The sequence below is a fragment of the Podarcis muralis genome, chromosome 4 (assembly GCF_964188315.1).
Source record: "Podarcis muralis chromosome 4, rPodMur119.hap1.1, whole genome shotgun sequence".
In the NCBI taxonomy this organism is placed as follows: domain Eukaryota; kingdom Metazoa; phylum Chordata; class Lepidosauria; order Squamata; family Lacertidae; genus Podarcis; species Podarcis muralis.
Genome location: NC_135658.1, coordinates 18,574,670 through 18,593,188, shown reverse-complemented (window position 1 = coordinate 18,593,188; position 18,519 = coordinate 18,574,670). Strand labels below are relative to the sequence as shown.

The following is an 18,519-nucleotide window of genomic DNA, read 5'->3' as shown; positions in this document are numbered from 1 at the left end:
TGGCTTGCTTAAGGCTTGAAGGGCCAAGAAGGGATTGGGACACAACTCTTGACAAAAGGAAGGGCATATTCAATTGCTTTCGATTTGCTGTGGCCTCGTTCCAGTTCATGCAAAGGCAGTCCTTTGCCATGACGCAGAAACAGCTTAGGGAGACCCAGGTGACCCAATGGTCCTGCTGCTATTCCTCAGGGCATCTGAGCAGAGACGGCAAAGACAGCATTGCCTTGCTGTCTGCTCACAAAGGAGGGTGAGGGAGGGGAGCTTGCAGCAGGTCCACAGAAAAAAACAGGGGTCCTTGCTACCTTGTTTTTGCTCTAGCAGGTAATGAGGATTTTGCATGTACTGTGTCTGGGTTGCATGCTGACAAGTCTCATTGCAGGAAGCACAGGCTATACTTAACATACGTAAAAGCATCAATCTCTGAATGCAATCGGCTTTCCAGATTTGTTTAGAGCATATGCATCCCTGAGTTGCACTAGTACTTGAAAAGTTCAAGAGAAGCTGTTTTCTGCCTAATTTATTCAATTGGCAAGTTGCCTTTATTGGATCCCAATCAAACCTCAAAAAGCACATTTTTTGAGTCATTATTCCATTCCAATCATTGGAAAGACTTTACATTATTAATGTAATAAATAATATATCTCTGTGCATGTGTGTGTTTATAAAAATCCATAGCACGACAGCCACTAGATCTCCTAGTCCAGTTAAGGATAAAATTATTAAAAGCCAAGTTAAAAACCAGCTGCCAATACCAGAACAGCCATGATTGGAGGTGCTGTTGTGTTGTTGTTTTTTTAAAGAAACACATTGACTTCACTCTTTTGCAAGGAGAAAAAAACCAAGAGAGAAGATACAAACAGCTGTCTAGTTCCTCTTTGAAACCACATTATTAAGATTCCAAGGATGGAAAAACACTGAAGGAAGCATCCTTAATTATAAGCTGAGGTAAAAGCCTTTAGGTAGTCAACTGAATATTGAAGAGGTCACTCTTTACAAAACTTCCATATTTCGAAATGAGAACGTCTTACTGAGAACGTTTGAACATCTGAAGTGGAAAATACCCAACACCACACATAAAGCAATTTTGGGAGGAAATGCAGGGGAGGGAGCAATTTAAGGCTGAAGACAAAACAATGCATTTTAGGAGAGTTGAAAGGTAATGTAATAACACCTTTTTGTGTCTTTCACCCCACTGGTCAAGACGGCAGTGAACATTTTTGAAGCAGGGCAAAGGCCTGCGAAACCTGCATACCAGAGACAACTATGCCTCCGTCATACCCTCTTCTGTGGAGGGGAGTGGGGAAGAAAATCACTATTGTCTGCCTCTAGGCTTAGGAAAGAGTCGCCCCTGGTGAGCAATTAGATTAATTGCCTGAGTTGTAGGGTAAGGAGAATACAATGGTTCACAGCAAAGGGATTGTTAACGTGCTAAAAGAATAATAAGGGTTATCTTATTTCTTCCCTCCCCACCACCTGCATCAGGATTAGGGGCTGTAATCTGATCAGGCCCATAGGTGGGGAATGAGGGGCTTTTGTTTAGAAAGTGCAGCCGGGCAAGGAAGGCAGCTGAGATTGGAACCAGCAAGCCGGAAAAGGTGCAAAAAAACCAACAACAATCACACACGCAAGACGCCTCAGTAGTCCCAACTGTTGTCATCTTTCTGAAGAGAGGTCTGTATGCTTTGCATTTCCCTCAGCAACTGCAGACTCTTCTTGCCCTGCTCCCCGGGTCTCCTCTTCAGGCCGGCGTCTTTCACCCGGTTGACCTTCGTTTTCGCTTCGCAGCCTCTGCTTGGCTGCTGAGGACAAGAGAGCCTGCCTTCCCTCTTCTGCTTCACCAGCTGCGAGGTCAAAAAAGGGAGAAGGGGAGAGGGCATTTCAGAATGGCCTTTTTACCTCAGGAATATTCTTCCTTCCCTCCAATCCCCTTTCACCAAATCTGCGGGGAGAGAGGTTTTTCCTCTTCTCATCGAGAAAACTATATTCTACACACCTGTTCTGTTCTACAGTTATTCTACCATAACATGTTTTCTCCCCCTCATAGGTTGTTCTAGATGTTATTTTAACAGGAAGCTGCCTTATACAGAGTTGAACTCATTGATCCATGTAGCTTAGCACTGTCTACACTGACTGCTCTTCAGTATTTCAGTGGTCATAGAATTGTGGAGTTGGAAGGGACCACAAGAGTCTTTCAGTCCAACCCCCTGCAATGCAGGAATCTTTTGTCCAATGTGGGGCTCGAACCCACAAACCTGAGATTCAGAGTCTCATGCCTTATGTACAAAATGAGCTATCCCGGCTGTTCTGGAGACTGGATCTTGTGCATGCATAGCAGATGTTCTACCGTTGAGTTACGGCTCGAAGCCACCTTGACATTCATTTTTAGGGTTTTTTTATTTCACAAAAAAATTATATACGGCTTAATGGAAAAACAATTATCTTAAGTGGTGCATATTAGCATAAAATACTCATCAATGGACCAATTCACACTTTGAAAGGTGGAATATAAGTGCATTAAATTGGAGAAGGGGAACCTGCAGCCCACCAATGGTGGACTCGGACCCAGCCAGCATGGCCAAGCGATGGGAGTACGAAAACATCTGGAGCTGCTGCGAATCAGAGTAGAAGAAGAGGAGTTTGGATTTGATATCCCGCTTTATCACTACCCAAAGGAGTCTCAAAGCGGCTAACATGCTCCTTTCCCTTCCTCCCCCACAACAAACACTCTGTGAGGTGAGTGGGGCTGAGAGACTTCAAAGAAGTGTGACTAGCCCAAGGTCACCCAGCAGCTGCATGTGGAGGAGCGGGGAAGCGAACCCGGTTCACCAGATTACGAGTCTACTGCTCTTAACCACTACACCACACTGGCTCTTAGAACAGGACGGGCACCTGTGGCCCTCCAGATGTTGCTGGTCTACAGCTTCCAGCACCCCAGACCATTGGCCATGCTGGCTGCTGCTGTTGGCAGTTCAACATCTGGAAAACCACGGCTTCCTACATCCCTAGAGCAGTGTTTCCCAACCTTGGGCCTCCAGCTGTTTTTGAACTACAATTCCCATCATCCCTGACCACTGGTCTTGCTAGCTAGGGATGATGGGAGTTGTAGTCCAAAAACAGCTGGAGGCCCAAGGTTGGGAAACACTGCCCTAGAGGAGAGAGTACAAGCTCAGGTGCACCTCCTTTATCTGTTGTCCATTTGACTTGTGCAGGTATGGCCAGCGGGGCACTACATAATTGTTTGCCATCACCTATTATAAAAAGCAATCGAGCTGCTCAAAAGTTGTGGCATCGTTGTTCAACCTGCAGTCCTCTAGAGGTTGTTGGACTCCAACTCCCATCGGCCCCAATGGTCAGGGATGATGGGAGTCATAGTCCAGCATCATCTTGGGGGGGGGGGGGGAGTGACTGTAATGATTCCTTCTTTCCAGGTGCCAGAACTCAGGCAGAAGGGCAACTCACCCGCGCCCGATGCCTCTGGATTTTACAGATCTGTTCTGCCTTGGCTTCCATCTTCTTCACCAGCCCTTCCAGCTCCCTCTCCAGGTCTTCTCTTACGGCAATCGTTGGAGCCTCATGGATGAGTTTTACCAGCTGCTGGTGATCGCTTACATGCAATAGAAAGATTCAGGGCAGGGGGAGGATTAAACTCGCTTTTTGCTCACTAAGAACATGTTTCATATACATTTTCAGAGTCGCTTTGCAAGTAGAGGAAACAATCCAACTTCAAAATCTAGGGCTGTTAAACCAGCAACAAAAAATATTATTTTTTTGACTGGTTACCAGGCAGATGAATAAGCAGGAGGAAAACACCATTGGAGTTCCCAAAGCAGGGCTTGCTGCGTGCACAAATATTCCTTTGCATTGCCAAGCTTGATTTCAAGTCGGCAAAGCAAGGCTCTTCCAATCCAGCCTGCTCACAAAGGAAATACATTATTTTGGGTCATCTGGGATCCTTGTGATGTCTGGTCATTGGCAGGTGGGTAGCTCCACCCAGCTTTCAAAACGGCCCTAGCAGTTTTCTTTTCACACTCCAAGGCTGCAATCCAATGCTCCACTCCCTGAGAGTAAGCAGCATAGACTTTGCTTCCAACGACATTCAGATAGAATTGTGAAGGATGGCCTGTGCTTCTGCTCAGAGGGTCTGTAGGGTGGCTACCAGAATCGAGAGTCACATAACGGAACACACTCGGAAGATCCGCAAGGCGCGCAAGTGTTTTGACTCACAAGCTCATCTGCCCGAGTTCGTCTTGCAGCGTCAACAGCACCTCGGAAAGGTCTCCCTGGGACGTGGAAGAAATGGAAGAGCCCGAGTTCCTCCTTCCTCTGCCCATCGGCTTGCTCAAGGGGACATTGCTGACCACGCGCTCGTTGCAAAGGGCTTTCGAATGATGCTTCATCAGGTGCAGCACATGCTGAACGTTGGCTCCCACCGAGTGGCTGGGGCTTGTGGACTGAAAGTAAAGGGAGGGGAAAGGTGAAGAGGACAAAGGCGACCTGGGCAACTGAACGCTGAGCAAAATGTACCACGGATATGCATCAGTACAAACAACGCTGGCTTATACAGTGGAAACTCGGGTTGCGAATGTGATCCGTGCGGGAGGCACGTTCGCAACCCGCAGTGCCACGTCTGCACCCGTGCAGGTTGCGATTCGGCGCTTCTGCACATGCACAAAGCATAATTTAGCGCTTCTGTGCATGCGCAACTGCCGAAACCCGGAAGTAACTCGTTCCGGTACTTCCGGGTTTCAGCACGTCCATAATCCGAAAACACGCAAACTAAAGCGTCTGTAACCCGAAGTATGACTGTATGGAGTTAGAACTTTGGGACAGGAAATTAAGGGGAGCTGCAATAGCAGTCTTCCACTATCTTTGTACAGAGCCTAACTCAAGGAGGGTTTGAGACCCACAGCTGGGCACCTTCATCTGCCCCAGCTGCAACAAAACATGTCTCTCCCACATCAGCCTCTACAGCCACAGCAGGACCTGCAACCATCCATTAGCTTGACCTCGCCTCCAAAGACACACTCCCCCACCATCTCCAGAGACAGATGAATGCCAGCAACATGTTGTGCAGAAAATGGAGAAGAACCAGTGGATGGGAAGGACAGCCGATTTCAGCTGAACATTAGGAGAAACAGCTGTTTGCCTATGGAAGAGACAGCCTCTGGAGGTGGCAGGCTCTCCTTTGCTGGAGATGAGGCACAGGTTGAGCAGCCAGCTCTCAGGGATGCCATGGTTGCAAGATTCTCCACCCCGAGCAGAAGGTTGGACCAGGTGGCTTCTAGGGTACCTTGAAACCCCAATTCCTAGTATTGTCTCTGAACACAGAGCCCTCCATTCAGTTATCAGGGCTTGGGAAGTCATTGATTCCTTACCTTTCCAGCAACAAAAGGCACATCCCCCAGCCGCAGCCTATAGTGAGGCTGTGCATGGCAGTGAACCATTCCAGGGTCATTCTAAAAAGAGAGAAGAGACACTCTCACATTAGGAGAAGTTAAGTCCATCAAAGGTGGCAACAAATGGTGGGAGGAGCCAGGACTGATGATGGGCGAAACTACAGCCAATAAAAAGCAGAGTCTGCAGCACTGGAGGGTTTCACAGCTGTCCCTCACCTCCACCCCATCTATGAGGGCTGCGTGAATTCAGGATTTTATGTGGATTACAGGCCACAGGTAAACAGGGATGAGATCTAAGCTCTTTTAGCACCAGTGATGTACCTTTTCCAGCTGTTTTGCTTTCTTCTTGATCTTCTTTGGTTTCAATGGTTCCACCAACACCACAGGCTGCGTTTGTGCTTCCAGCAACTGTCTGTTCTTCTCCAAACCCGTCTGAAGCTGCCAAGATAAGCCTGGGGATTATTATTATTATTATTTTCTTTAATTCAAAATAATAGAAGATGAAGTCGGGTGTGTGTGTGTGTGTGTGGTTTGCCAGCTAAGGCACAGCCCACAGATGGGTCACCCCAAAGATGCTGCAGGACTCCCAAGTCCCATTAGCCCCAGCCAGTATAACAATGGTCAGGGGAGAGGAACTGTAGTCCAACAATATTACAAGGGCTGGAAGCTCCTCATCCCTGACACAGTCCAGAAGTGCTAAACACATTCAGCCACAGGCATCCAGTTGTTGAGGAAAGTGTTAACTCCTCCATAAGTGGGTAAGAATGTTCCTTCCTAAAACACAGCTGCAGAGGGCTTGTGATTCCTTATCTCTGCTGCTATGCAACATGGCATGGAGACCCGGCCTACGTAAGAGGCCCCCTTTTCAGCATTCCTGCATGGAAACGAATAGGGGAGACAAACTGTGGAGATGTGCAGAGATACATTGAAACTGCTGGGAGAGAAATTGAAGATCCAAAGGCTGTTGGAAAACTGGACAAAGAACAGTGTAGTTGCAGGACTTTGGCAATCGGACTTTTGCTTTGTGGAATTGGACCAAGCAAAGATTCTGAAAGCTAAAACCCTCTCTGGGCTCAGAGAGAGAGGGGACTTCTTAAGGTAACTGTTTATAGGGTGTGTATAGTGTGCCTTGTGTTCACTGTGCAAAGCAGTATTATTCGATATTCATCCCAGCCCTGGTTTTCCCCATCAAAAGTCTAGCCTGCCCTTGGATGGTACCAGAGCCTTATATGGGAACAACCCAGAGCTGCTATCCAAACTTCTGTCCCATTGCTTCTGTATCAAACTTCTCCCGACCTGCTGCCCTCCAGATGTTGTTGGAACTCCAGCTCCCAGAAGCTCAAGCCAGCATGAGCAAGTGTCAGGGATGATGAGAATTGTAGTGCAAATTCAGGCACTAGGCTGGAGAAGTCTACTTTGTGATGGAGGCATGGAACTGATACACAAATCTCTGTATACCTACTGCATGTAATTGGAGGCATTTGCATTAAAGGCTGGAGATGGGGGAGTTCTATTCCAACAAACTGGATGTAGGTTTTCAACTAAAAATGTTTGCAGTGTCGTAAAATTAATAATAATCTGCAGACCACAATAACTGCCCCGCCAGCAGGCCTGCAGACAAGACCTTATGCCACCCAGCAGCTTGTGTCTGCTTGCATAGTCTTGCAATCTTCTGAAAATAAATTCTACCATGACTGTAGCCTACGCACAGAATGAAGTTTCTGATCATTCCATGCTTCTGCAAGGAGGCCTCAAACGCATTACAAATCCTACATGCCCTCAGGAGTTCTTTCCTCTGCAGAGAAATTCAGGGCACAAATCGGAAGGACTTGCCTCTGCCGCTTTTTCCTGCACCCGTTTCCGCGCTTGTTCTTCCTCCAGGAGCTTCTCTTCCAGCTCTTTCATTTTTTTCTAGTTTAAACAAAAGCAAAACCTAAAATCACCCAACAGCCAATTTAGTCTTGCCTCCTGACTCCAGCGGGGTGTCCCGTAGGCAGAGTTCTGTCTGGGGGATAGCCTGGTTCTAAGCCCACCCTTTTCCTTTTAAAGGGAAGAAATAATCTAGCCTCCTTTTAGGGTTGCTGGGGAGTAAGATCTGCTCTGACCTTTCTGGAGTAGAATACAAAGGCAATGAATACAATAATAGAAACAGATCGGGAGACTACCAGAGCCACAGCTCACAAAAGTAAGCTATGCAGTTATATTCAACCACTAGGGGGATCCAGAAGAGAACTAAATTTACAAAAATCAAAATAGGTGGCACGATGGTGGTGGTGGTGGTGGAAATCTAAATATGAGTGTAAGGCACACACCATATTAAGCTAAATAAATGTGGCATAGCATAATTTTGGGGCTGAGCTTTTAGGTTTTCTTGCGAGCAGAATTCATGTTTTATTGGAGCAGAATTTGGGATTCAGAGGTTCTAATGCAGAAAACTACAGCAGAAGAAGAAATCTAAACATTACCCTATTTAGTACGGCTGCCAACTGATTGAAGAAATATTTATATCAACTCAGCAAATGAATTTAATTGATTTCATTTGCATATGAATAAAAGAAAGGATAAAACATATCCTAGTGTTTAGAACACAAAACGTAACATGCTTACCTTTAAAGAAGCAGAAGAACAATACTGCAACTTCCAGACTGTTAACCCTATACATGGTTTTCTGGGAGTAAGTCCCACTGAGGTCATTTATATATCTCTGCTCCAAGTTCCAGTATAAAAATTGAGTGGATTCAAACATTAAGGAAGTCCTTCTTGTATCAGACCGATAATGGCCAGCCAGATCGTGTCTAGAAAGCCCATTAGTGGGGCATGAGGATGACAGGGATGTAGCAAGTTGTGACTCCCCCATCCGCCCCAGCCAGCATGGCCAATGGTCAGGGATGATGGGATTTGTAGCCCAGAAACATCTGGAAGGTCACAGGTTCTCCATCGCTACATTACAAGAATGCTGAGCATCCACAATGAGCACAAACCTGGTCTCGGGCGTCCAAACGAACACCACCTACCTCTGCATGAGACTGCATCGACGTAAGCCTTGCATATTCTTTCTCGAGCAGATCCAACCTTTCCAATTTAGATGTCACATGCGATTGATCAAGGATTCTCTCTCTTTCTAATGTGGCCTGGAAAGAGGAGGAGGAAAGTTATTCATGGCGTGGGGAGGCAAGAAAGAATTGACGGGAAGAGCGTCACCAGCTGAATTTCTGCCTGCCACTGAAAAGCACAGGGGTGGCCAACAGCAGTAAACGTCTGCAACCCTAGTCAACTGCAACATCTCACTAAAAAGCAGCAATATAATGGGAGAAAAGTGAAGCAGGGTGTGTGGGTGTGTGTGAAGCTCACAAAAAGCTCGTGTCAAACCTTTTAATTCTAGGGCTGAATATTGTGACGTTTGAGAATAGAGCCTATATCATGTCAACAGCAGGCCCCAGTAGCAGATAGGGTGGCAAAACTGTTCAATGAAGGGGAATAGTTTTCAAGATCCGCATGATGGCAACCCAGTCCCACAACGTAACCTAATAAAAGCCTGGTTGGGCCAGACTGATGGTCCACCTACTCTGCCATTCAGTTTCCCACAGAAGCTGATCAGATGCCACATTTGAGGAAGCCCAAATGTTGGACATGAAGAGGCAACAGCTCCTCCGGTTGGAATTCACCTGCAGTTGATTTTCAGATGCACTTTGATACTGGAAGTAGGGAATACCCACCAGGACTAGTACGTCTTCTCTGAAATTTGTCTCACTCAGCTTTGAAAGCCTTCTAAGCTTGTGGCCATCACCACATCTTGTGGCAGTGAGTTTCACAAGTGTGTGTGTATAACCCAGATGTATTATGGCTGTTGGCGAAATTCATAGAGTTTGCATTAAGAAGGTCAGATGACACCAAGGCAGACGACGTACCTGCTTCTGCAAGACAGTGGTCTTTTCGAGTTCCGCCTGTGCAATCATTTGTTTCATGTAATCCAGCTGCTTTTCCAGAAGGCTGCAGCGAGTCTCGGCACCTGCCAGCTGAGCTGCCAACTCTGAAAGGAGGGCAATGAGAGATGGCTAAACCACAGAGCCTAGGGCTTGCCGATCAGAAGGTTGGCAGTTCAAATCCCTGCGACGGGGTGAGCTCCCATTGCTCAGTCCCTGCTCCTGCCCACCTAGCAGTTCGAATGCACGTCAAAGTGCAAGTAGATAAGTAGGTACCGCTCTGGCGGGAAGGTAAACTGCGTTTCCGTGCGCTGCTCTGGTTTTCCAGAAGCGGCTTAGTCATGCTGGCCACATGACCCGGAAGCTGTACGCCAGCTCCCTCGGCCAATAAAGCAAGATGAGCGCCGCAACCCCAGAGTCATCTGCGACTGGATCTAATGGTCAAGGGTCCCTTTACCTTTACCTTACTGCCCCAATGCTAATAATGGACCCCATGAGGACTATACAGGTTGCAAGCTATGGGGTACTGCCAGCTGTATTCAGGGTAGACTCATTGGTGGGCCTAAGTTTGTCGTGTCCGTCAATTTCAATGGGTCCATGTGGGACTAACAATGGATACAACCCTACTGCTCAGAGTAAACCACTAAATTTTCAGAAAAGTCCAACCTAGGTCCATTAATTTCAGTGGGTTTGCTCCATGAAGAATTTAGTTGGCTACAGCCCCAAGCGACTAGTAGACTAGGCCTAGGCAATGTACTGATACGGTTTAAAGTTAAAATCACAAAAGCGATTTCAGACTGGGCAATGTACTCACAGCCAGCACAGCACACTTCCCTCCGGCACCTGATGCTCGTCCACTCCCTCCCTCCCTCCCCAGCCTAGCCACCGGCCTCAGGAGTGGGGTTTGCCTGTCTGCCCGCCAATATCTTCATTTTCTTTCTCTGGCTGTGCAAGCGCTAGCAGGCTGCCTCCTTCCTCCGTTCTTCCTCGCACTGAACAGTGGCTCCTCGTAGCCACTGCTTGTGTGGTGAGACACTGTGGTCAGGGTGAGCCATGGTTGGCAGTTCCGGGGAGGCCGGCGTCATACATGCAATACAACAGCTGATGTGCTCCGCCCAGGGCAGTGCCACCTATCCGACCTCGCCAGTAAGAGGCAGAAACTGCACACAGTAATGCCAATTGTCTCCATGGCCAGCAACGACCTTCTTCCTCCCCGCCTCCTTTCTGACGTCATAATATACCGCCATATCGGCAGCATATTACGATGCTGGGAAGCAGATATTGCCCAGCCCTACAATAGAGCAAGGACAGGCTCTTCAAAATTCTAAATGGCCCAAGAGATGGAGTGGAGGAAGCACTCATCTGAACACCAATGGGGCAGATAAGATGCCATACGTATGTGCGGCAGATATATACTATGCAGAGCCCAAAGCTGAGATACTCAGACCACCTGCAGCTGTGCCTCAACACAGAAGAGGCGAGCGGAGAACGAGCAGCAGCTGAAGCACAGCCATACTCCCAACTTCAGCCGTACGCTGACAATGGGAGCCATACAAAGACATCTGTCAGTTCCACAACAAGTAAGAACAATCAGGTATCATGGTAACTGGAGGTTTTTTTGGAACTGGGCTCTGCATTCTAATTCCATGAGGCTACCAATACAGTAAAGGCTCCTGGATCGATCTCTTCAACCTTGCCTTAATGACACTGATTCTCCGACACAGGCATTTCAAACTGTGTTTCAGGGTGATCCGGGATTTCTTGGAAGCTTCTCCTGAAGGAGGAGGCAGGCAAGCTCCCCTGAAAGGCAGCTTGCTCATCACAACTGATCCTCCCCTCAAATGTACATCCACGTGGTTGTGTAGGATGAGCTCAGCATGCTGAGCTGGGTTAGGCATCCTGGTGCCCATCGGAAGTCCTGGGCTGCACCTCTCTTCTTCCCTGGCCATTGGTTATGCTGGCCAAGGACAATGGGAATTTATAGACCAGAAGGTCTCCATGGCACTTGGCTGCCCGCCCTTACGCTAAGCGAACAGCTGCTACTTGCAGAATAACGATCTTTTTGGATCTGAAGAAGGCAATGTGCAAAAATAAATGCCTCTTTCAGAGCATCTCAGCTTTAGGCATCACATAGCATACATCTGCCCCAGATAGACCGGGAGTTGGATCGTTGGAAAACACTTCCACTGCCACAATCCTCTACAATGCACCAAAATGCTTTGGACTGTAAGTTTTTGGACATTAACCTGTTTCTTCTACCCCTTTGCTTCTTGCTTCTCCCTCTTACACACATGTCATAGGGTGCATAGAGGATTCTGATAGGCTCACATGCTGTCCAGATGCACAGATTTGCGGAGCGGGGGGTGTTTCACTTTGGACAGCCTACACATTGGGTCATGGGAAGTGACCTCACTGAATAACTTAAGGGGGCTCATCCAAACACCCCTAGGATTATTAATTTGTAGTTGAGCAAAGGAGACATTTACACACCTTCGTTTTTCCTGGACACTTCAAACTTTGTCTGCTCTTTTTCCATCAGCTGTTCGCCCAGCACTTTCTTATAGTCTGAGGTTTCCTTGGCCAGAGATTTCACACTCTCCTCTGCTTGAATCCGTTCCAGCTCCAGCCGCCGTATTTTCTCTTGCAGGTTCTTCAGAGCTGAGAATATTGCTAGCAACAACAACAAAGCTAAATACAATTAGAACCAGCTATTAATGAGCTAGCAGGACACGGCAGATACAGGGTTGGATTTAAGACTGCGGAAAGCTGCATTCAAAGACTGTTCAGCTGTGAAGCTTTATGTGTGGACCTGAGCAAGTCCCAAGCTCCCTCCCTAACCTATTTCACAAGGATGGTTGTTGAAGCCCAAATGGGATATGCTGATATATGTTGTTCTGAGTTCCTTGGACAGAGGGGTAGGCTATACACCTGATGAAGTTACAACAAAATCCAGTTTTCTGTGAATCTTAGATATTTTAATTAGAACTATGCTGAAAATCTGCCTCATGTTCTTTCCTTCCCGCCCCCCAGCCATTTTCCACCACTAAACAAGAAAAAAGCAATAAAAATGATCAGAAGTGGGATGGGGAAGAGAAAATTGCAGTGAAATTCTTATGGGTGGAGTGTGGTGTGTTTCGTTGTGCTTACCTGATTGGTGTGGTGGTTGTGCGGGGCTTATGAATACCCCTTATTTCCTTCTCCAAATCATCTCCCAAGTACTCTACAGCCTCCCTGGGTGTCCGCTCTCCAATTAAAGGTGGCTCCTCCCATTGCGTTTTTGTCAATCAGGACGTGCGGGCAGTGAGGGAGGCTTAAGGAGTGCTGGAGAAATGGTTCCTGGAAAGGAAAGCATACATGCCGCCCTTGGCCACCCTCCAGCAACCAGGTAAGCTCAAAACACAACACCCACCCAAATTCTAAAGGAATGATAAAGTACTTTGAAAATGAGGCAGAAAAAAAGGAGAGCTGCTTTCACAAAGAAATTTTTCAATAAATTGGATGGATATTGGCACAGCCTTACATTTGACTTTTGGCACTAAAGCTTGCCCTCAGCAAGACCTTCCTGATATTATATTGCTATTGCTCCTTCCCTGGAACTTTTGTTAAGGCAATGTTTCTCAAACTTGGGTCCCCAGCTGTTGTAGGACTACAACTCCCATCATCCCTAGCTAGCAGAACCAGTGGTCAGTAGTCCAACAACTGGGCACCCAAGTTTTAGAAACACTGTGTGTATTCTATGCTTTTTAAAGTAAAAGTATCTGGAACCGGACTCCACATTCCCAAATCCCAATCACATTTGAAGCAGTACTGGCCCTGGGAGTCCGCTTCTAGCCACACATACAGCATCAACACCATAAAATTATTCCCAGAGAAAATATTTGAGCAAACGGACCTTCTGCTGCCAAGGAGGAAAACAGAAGGCTACCAACACTGTGTGAATTCAGTTCCCCAGGCTCTGACATCTGGCAGAGCTGAAAGGAAGTCTCATCAATAATTAGCAGACCCACTTCTCTGTAATAGCCAACGGAGCTCCTTGCCAGCACAACCCACATTTAATTAGCAACCGCTTCAAAAAGAAAGGAAGTTTAGATCTCACAGGGTAGTTTTAAGCTCTGAGTTTCTCAAATGCTATCTTCACCTACTTCTCCAAGGTCAGGGAACCTGTGATTTGACTATTCCCACATAACTGTAAGGAATGAATGGACAGGCTGTTATGTCTGAGCCAGAGACAGAAATGGGAAGAGTGATAAGTATGAAGGTTGCCTTTGTACTGTAGCCTCATTTCTTTACCCTCACATACCCCTCTGCCCTCCATCCAATCAAGCCAGAAGCATGATCAGAGTCCAGTGACAAATCCTGGCCAGTCAAAAGCACTTGAGGGTGAAAAGCTGGGAATGTGTGGGCTGACAAGTATATGGCCTGGACAAGGGGAGTCCCAATGGTCATAAGACCCTACCTGCCCATGGACTGTCTTGCCAGAGTGATGCATGCTCTGGTTATCTCCCGCTTGGACTACTGCAATGTGCTCTACATGGGGCTACCTTTGAAGGTGACCCAGAAACTACAACTGATCCAGAATGCAGCAGCTAGACTGGTGACTGGGAGTGGCCGCTGAGACCATATAACACCGGTCCTGAAAGACCTTCATTGGCTCCCAGTACGTTTCTGAGCACAGTTCAAAGTGTTGGTGCTGACCTTTAAAGCCCTAAACGGCCTCAGCCCAGTATACCTGAAGGAGCGTCTCCACCACCATGGTTCTCGCCTGGACACTCAGGTCCAGTGCAGAGGGCCTTCTGGTGGTTCCCTCACCACAAGAAGCAAAGTTACAGGGAACCAGGCAGGGGCCTTTTCGGTAGTGGCGCCCGCCCTACAGAACATCCTCCCATCAGATGTCAAAGTAATAAACTATTGGGCTTTTAGAAGACATCTGAAGGCAGTCCTGTTTAGGGAAGTTTTTAATATTTGATGAATCACTGAATTTTAGTATTCTGCTGGAAGCCACCCAGCCAGATGGGCAGGGTATAAATAAATTATTATTATTATTATTATCATCATTATTATTATCATTATTTTTATGGCCTGATGGTTTGCATTTGGTCTCTGGGCCTGACATTTCCCATTCCTAATATAGATGCAACAGCAGATTCACGTAGGACTCCCAGAAATCTTCACAAGCGAGGAGAAATTACAAACAAGCAGGCCTGACAAATCGCTTTCCGCAAACCATTCCAGAGAGAGCGCTGCTCCAGAAAAGGGCTTGCTCCACAATATCCACATGCTTCACTTCAGAGGGGGGTGGGGGACATGGAGCAAGGCCTCCCAAAGTCACATTGAAAGAACGTATGGTTTATTGGTTGAAGTACACCAAAGATGTTGCTTTCCTTTGCACTGGGGAGTTGGAAAGCAAGGATTGCAGAGGAAAGAAGGGTCAAGAATAAGCCTAGGGGAGAAAGCAACCCATTGTCAACTGGTTCTTAAAAACCCACAAGGACCGTGTTTTTACAAAGCCACCGCATTTTAAAACAATCCACCTTTTAGTTTTCTTCAGATCAGCTGATAAGATTCCATAAAAGTCATTTTAAAAAAACACACACACGGGCATCCCACCCCCTCAACAAAGGTAGTGCTTTCACACTGATTCAAGGGTTGTGAACCTTCCAGACAGACATACAAACAAACAAACAAACAAACCGCAAACTTATTCCCAATGCTACCCCAATTCCTCCAAGTCAAATCGTTACCTCTGCTGTTACTCTCTGGATATGCAATGACTGGCTTGGCAGGAGGTCGTCGCAAGTCAGCGTTAATGAAAGGTTTGTGCCTAGGGTACTCTGTAAACGATGCTGCTGAAAGCCCATCTGTGAAGGATGAGGTCCTGTGACTTGTACGGAAAGCAGCACCCTGGAAAGAGGTGGAGATGGTCAGTTGAGCTGCCTGATAGACACAGAGGATGCCTCATCAGTCCAGAAAGACCAATTTGAGTTTTCAGAGTGCAATTAGAATGAGTGTCCAGAAAGACTTTGATGAAGAAGTAGGTCTTTAGGAAAACTTAAGAACGAGTTCACCACATAGCCAACAGGAGCAGCATGACAGAAAACACCAAGCAAGTGTGGCACAGTGGTTTCAGTGGCAGACTAGGGTCATGGAGAATATTTAGAATCATAGAGTTGGAAGGGACCCAAAGGACCTAGTCAAACCCATGTAATGCAGGATTCTGCAGGTGTCCCTTACAGGAACTGAACCTGCAACCTTGGCACTACCCGCACCACACTCTAACCAACTGAGCTATCCAGGAAACTTGCACTTCAACTCTATTCAAGTTTACTTTGACTGAAGTGCCACCAAGTTCAACTGAGCTTACTTTCCTAGTAAGTGGATTTTGCAGGATATTAGAGTGAGATTATGTATAGAATTTTGAGCTCCTTGGAGGAAAGGCAAGATAGAAAGGTAATCAGAGAAGAGCTGGCCAGGAACGTTATCCTGAGTTCCCTGGTGACGGGGGAAATGCAATCAACAAACTTGACCCGTGCTATGACTGTGTCCAAACAACTTCAGATTGATTCCAAGTTGGCTAGTAGGTAGCCAAATCTGATCGCCTCTGATAAGTAAGCATCTAGTCTACGTGATCAGGCACAGAAGTTACAAAAAGTTGGTAGTTCTTTCTTTTGGACTACCAATGAGGTACTTGTGGATGAACAGGCTACTAAGCCCTTCTTAGTTCGTCTCATTTGCAAGTATGATTGCAATTAAACATTAACAGGATTGCGATGTCAAATTGGGCATGGCTACACACACTTTCACTGTAGCTATTTTTCAACTCCTTTGCCTGCCTCCTACACACCCTCAAGTGAAGGGCTTAGGCCACATGGCAGAGGGCAGCACATGCATCTTTTATGGCTTATTGTCCATAACCTGAGTCCAACTTAAGTGATAAATGCTTAGTTTCCGTATGTTGCTCAGCTGGTCCCTATGCAACACTGTCACCAAGCTTCTCTCCTGGAATACGAAACTGGAGACTTAAAAGACAGGGGGTAGATGAGAGAGACTAATCAGAATTATTCATTCTGCAAAAGCACTCAAGCGAGTCCCTGAAAGCATGCAGACAATACAAAGAAAGAGGTAGGAGGCTGAGGATTTTTAGTAGTCTGACCCTACAATCTTAGAGATTCCAGAAAGGACTCAAGGCGAGCATAGCTCCCAGCTGATATATTTAGAGCATGGATCCATGGGCCAACCCTATGAACACTTACTTAGAAGAAGAAGAGGAGTTTGGATTTGATATCCCGCTTTATCACTACCCAAAGGAGTCTCAAAGAGGCTAACATTCTCCTTTCCCTTCCTCCCCCACAACAAACACTCTGTGAGGTGAGTGGGGCTGAGAGACTTCAGAGAAGTGTGACTGGCCCAAGGTCACCCAGCAGCTGCATGTGGAGGAGCGGAGACGCGAACCCGGTTCCCCAGATTACGAGACTACCGCTCTATCTTGTGGCTCTCCAGATGCTGTTGGACTCCAGTTTCCATCGGACACAGCATAGCATGGCCCATGGTTAAGGTTGATAGGAGTTGTAGTCGCTCTCAGCCAGACTGACTGCAAGAATAAAACACCAGGAGCCTACAGGTGTGGCCCTGAATTCTAATTACTGAAAACCACAGGAGATGAAAACACTCTTGTGCTAATGCTCTTGTGCTAATGTTCTGCTCACTGGTTTCCCACAGACATCAATCCGGTTGCCGACTGTGATAAGAGGATGCTGTACTAAATGAGCCACTGGCCTTTTTCTTTTAATTTTTAATTAATTAATTCACTGAATTTATATACCACCTTATACCCAGAGATAACCATAGTTTAACCATACTGTAGTTTTAACATTTTATATTTCGACTCCCTCCTCCCTCTTTCTGCGGTTCCTTACATTTATAAGGGCTACTGGCCAGGCCCAGCAAATTCTTCCTATGTTCTTAGGGACATTTGTAGGGCATTCAGAAAAGACATGATGGGAGAGTAAAGCAGCATCAGCACGGGGACAATGCAATTTTGAAAGACCAGGGGATGGCCCTCTGTGGTGCAACGGGTCAATGCTGTTAACAAGGAAGTTGGTGGTTTGAGCGAACCCAGGGATGGCTGTGGGCAGGATTCCTGCATTGCAGGGGGTTGGACCAGATAACCCAGTTCTATGAGCACCTATGCGATGGGTGGACCATCTAAAACCAACAGTGAGGGCTTCTGAGCACGCAGCAAGCTAAGTGCAAAGAGTGATGGAGAGAACTTGGAAAATATCCAAAACGCGATGTGAGATGCTGTGGAAGAAGCTGCGGAAAGGCAAAAGTTCAGTGTTAGAGAGCAAGTGACCTTCTGCAGGTGAAGGTGTCCAATACAGTGTCCCAGTACAGTATACCCAGTTATGGTGGGGAAATATCTCAAATACCAGGGCTGGAAGTGAGTGCTTAATGCCCTGCAGGGCCCTGACTATTGACCTCCGGCAAATATTGCGACCAGGGTTTAAATCACTCACTTGGGTGGCCTTGCGCGCCAGTCACACTTTATTCTCTCAGCCTACCCTACCTCACGGGGAATAAAACGGTGAGGAAGAGAAACTCGCCCGCCGCCTTGAGCTCGCGGGGAGAAAGGCGGGCTACAAATGAAACAAAATGAATGCCGTTGAGAGCTGAAAGGGCTCTGGGTGCGAAGATGGGCTTGCTTGGAGATCCCTCCTTATACTGTGCCAGCGCCGAGGATCCGCGAAGTTCACCCTCGCGGGCGAGCGTGCCCCTGCGCATGTATAGAGCGCCTTCATCCCCCCAAGCAGCCACGCCGAACCTCCCGCGCGGACGTAAGGGAAACCAGAGGTGGTTTCAGGGCCTGCCGCTCCATCAGGCTCCCCTCCGGGCTCACCGTGTTCTCCAGGTCCCCCGCCACCGCCATGTCGCAAAAGGGCGCCCGCGAAGGGCGCCTGTCCCTTTAAGGCCAGCGGGGCCCGGAGAGCGGAGGCTACTGCCGCCTCCCGCCTCCTCCAGCTGCCCCACAAACACCGCGGCCGCGCCAACAAGGCCACTCTGTTGAGTGGCATGTGAAGCAGCCAACGGAGCCTCGCCTCGACCCGCCCAAGAACAACATGTCCCCGCCCCTCCCGCGTTCCCTTTTACGGCGCGCTTGCGTCACAGAGCTGCGGCGGTGATGGACGTCCGGATTAACCAATAAG

The 18,519-nt window shown here is 47.5% G+C and overlaps 1 protein-coding gene across 2 annotated transcripts; it reads right to left on the bottom strand.

Moving 5' to 3' along the window:
- Positions 1 to 516: 516 nt before the first annotated feature.
- Positions 517 to 18,407, bottom strand: CEP57 (centrosomal protein 57). 2 transcript variants are annotated; one of them, XM_028726114.2, is made up of 11 exons: positions 18,213 to 18,378; positions 15,061 to 15,220; positions 11,810 to 11,989; positions 9,305 to 9,426; positions 8,411 to 8,527; positions 7,230 to 7,307; positions 5,718 to 5,834; positions 5,376 to 5,456; positions 4,225 to 4,451; positions 3,460 to 3,604; positions 517 to 1,841 (listed from the first exon to the last, which is right to left on the bottom strand). In XM_028726114.2, the coding sequence occupies exons 1-11, from the start codon at positions 18,240 to 18,242 to the stop codon at positions 1,635 to 1,637; spliced, it is 1,464 nt and encodes a 487-aa protein (XP_028581947.2). In that variant the 5' UTR covers positions 18,243 to 18,378; the 3' UTR covers positions 517 to 1,634. The 2 variants fall into 2 exon arrangements, with proteins under 2 accessions (XP_028581947.2, XP_077783134.1); XM_077927008.1 differs by lacking the exon at positions 15,061 to 15,220 and having other exon boundaries at positions 18,213 to 18,407.
- Between the last annotated feature and the right edge of the window lie 112 nt (positions 18,408 to 18,519).

What these genes read in the sequence shown, in the direction of transcription:
- CEP57 (XM_028726114.2), bottom strand. Translation starts at nt 18,242, where the DNA reads ATGGCGGTGGCGGGGGACCTGGAGAACACG. An exon ending in AGTGTCCAGGAAAAACGAAG is followed by an intron (nt 9,427 to 11,809) that starts GTGTGTAAATGT and finishes CCCTCCTTTCAG; the next exon opens with AGTTGGCAGCTCAGCTGGCA. An exon ending in TCCAGAGGCATCGGGCGCGG is followed by an intron (nt 1,842 to 3,459) that starts GTGAGTTGCCCT and finishes TTGACCTCGCAG; the next exon opens with CTGGTGAAGCAGAAGAGGGA.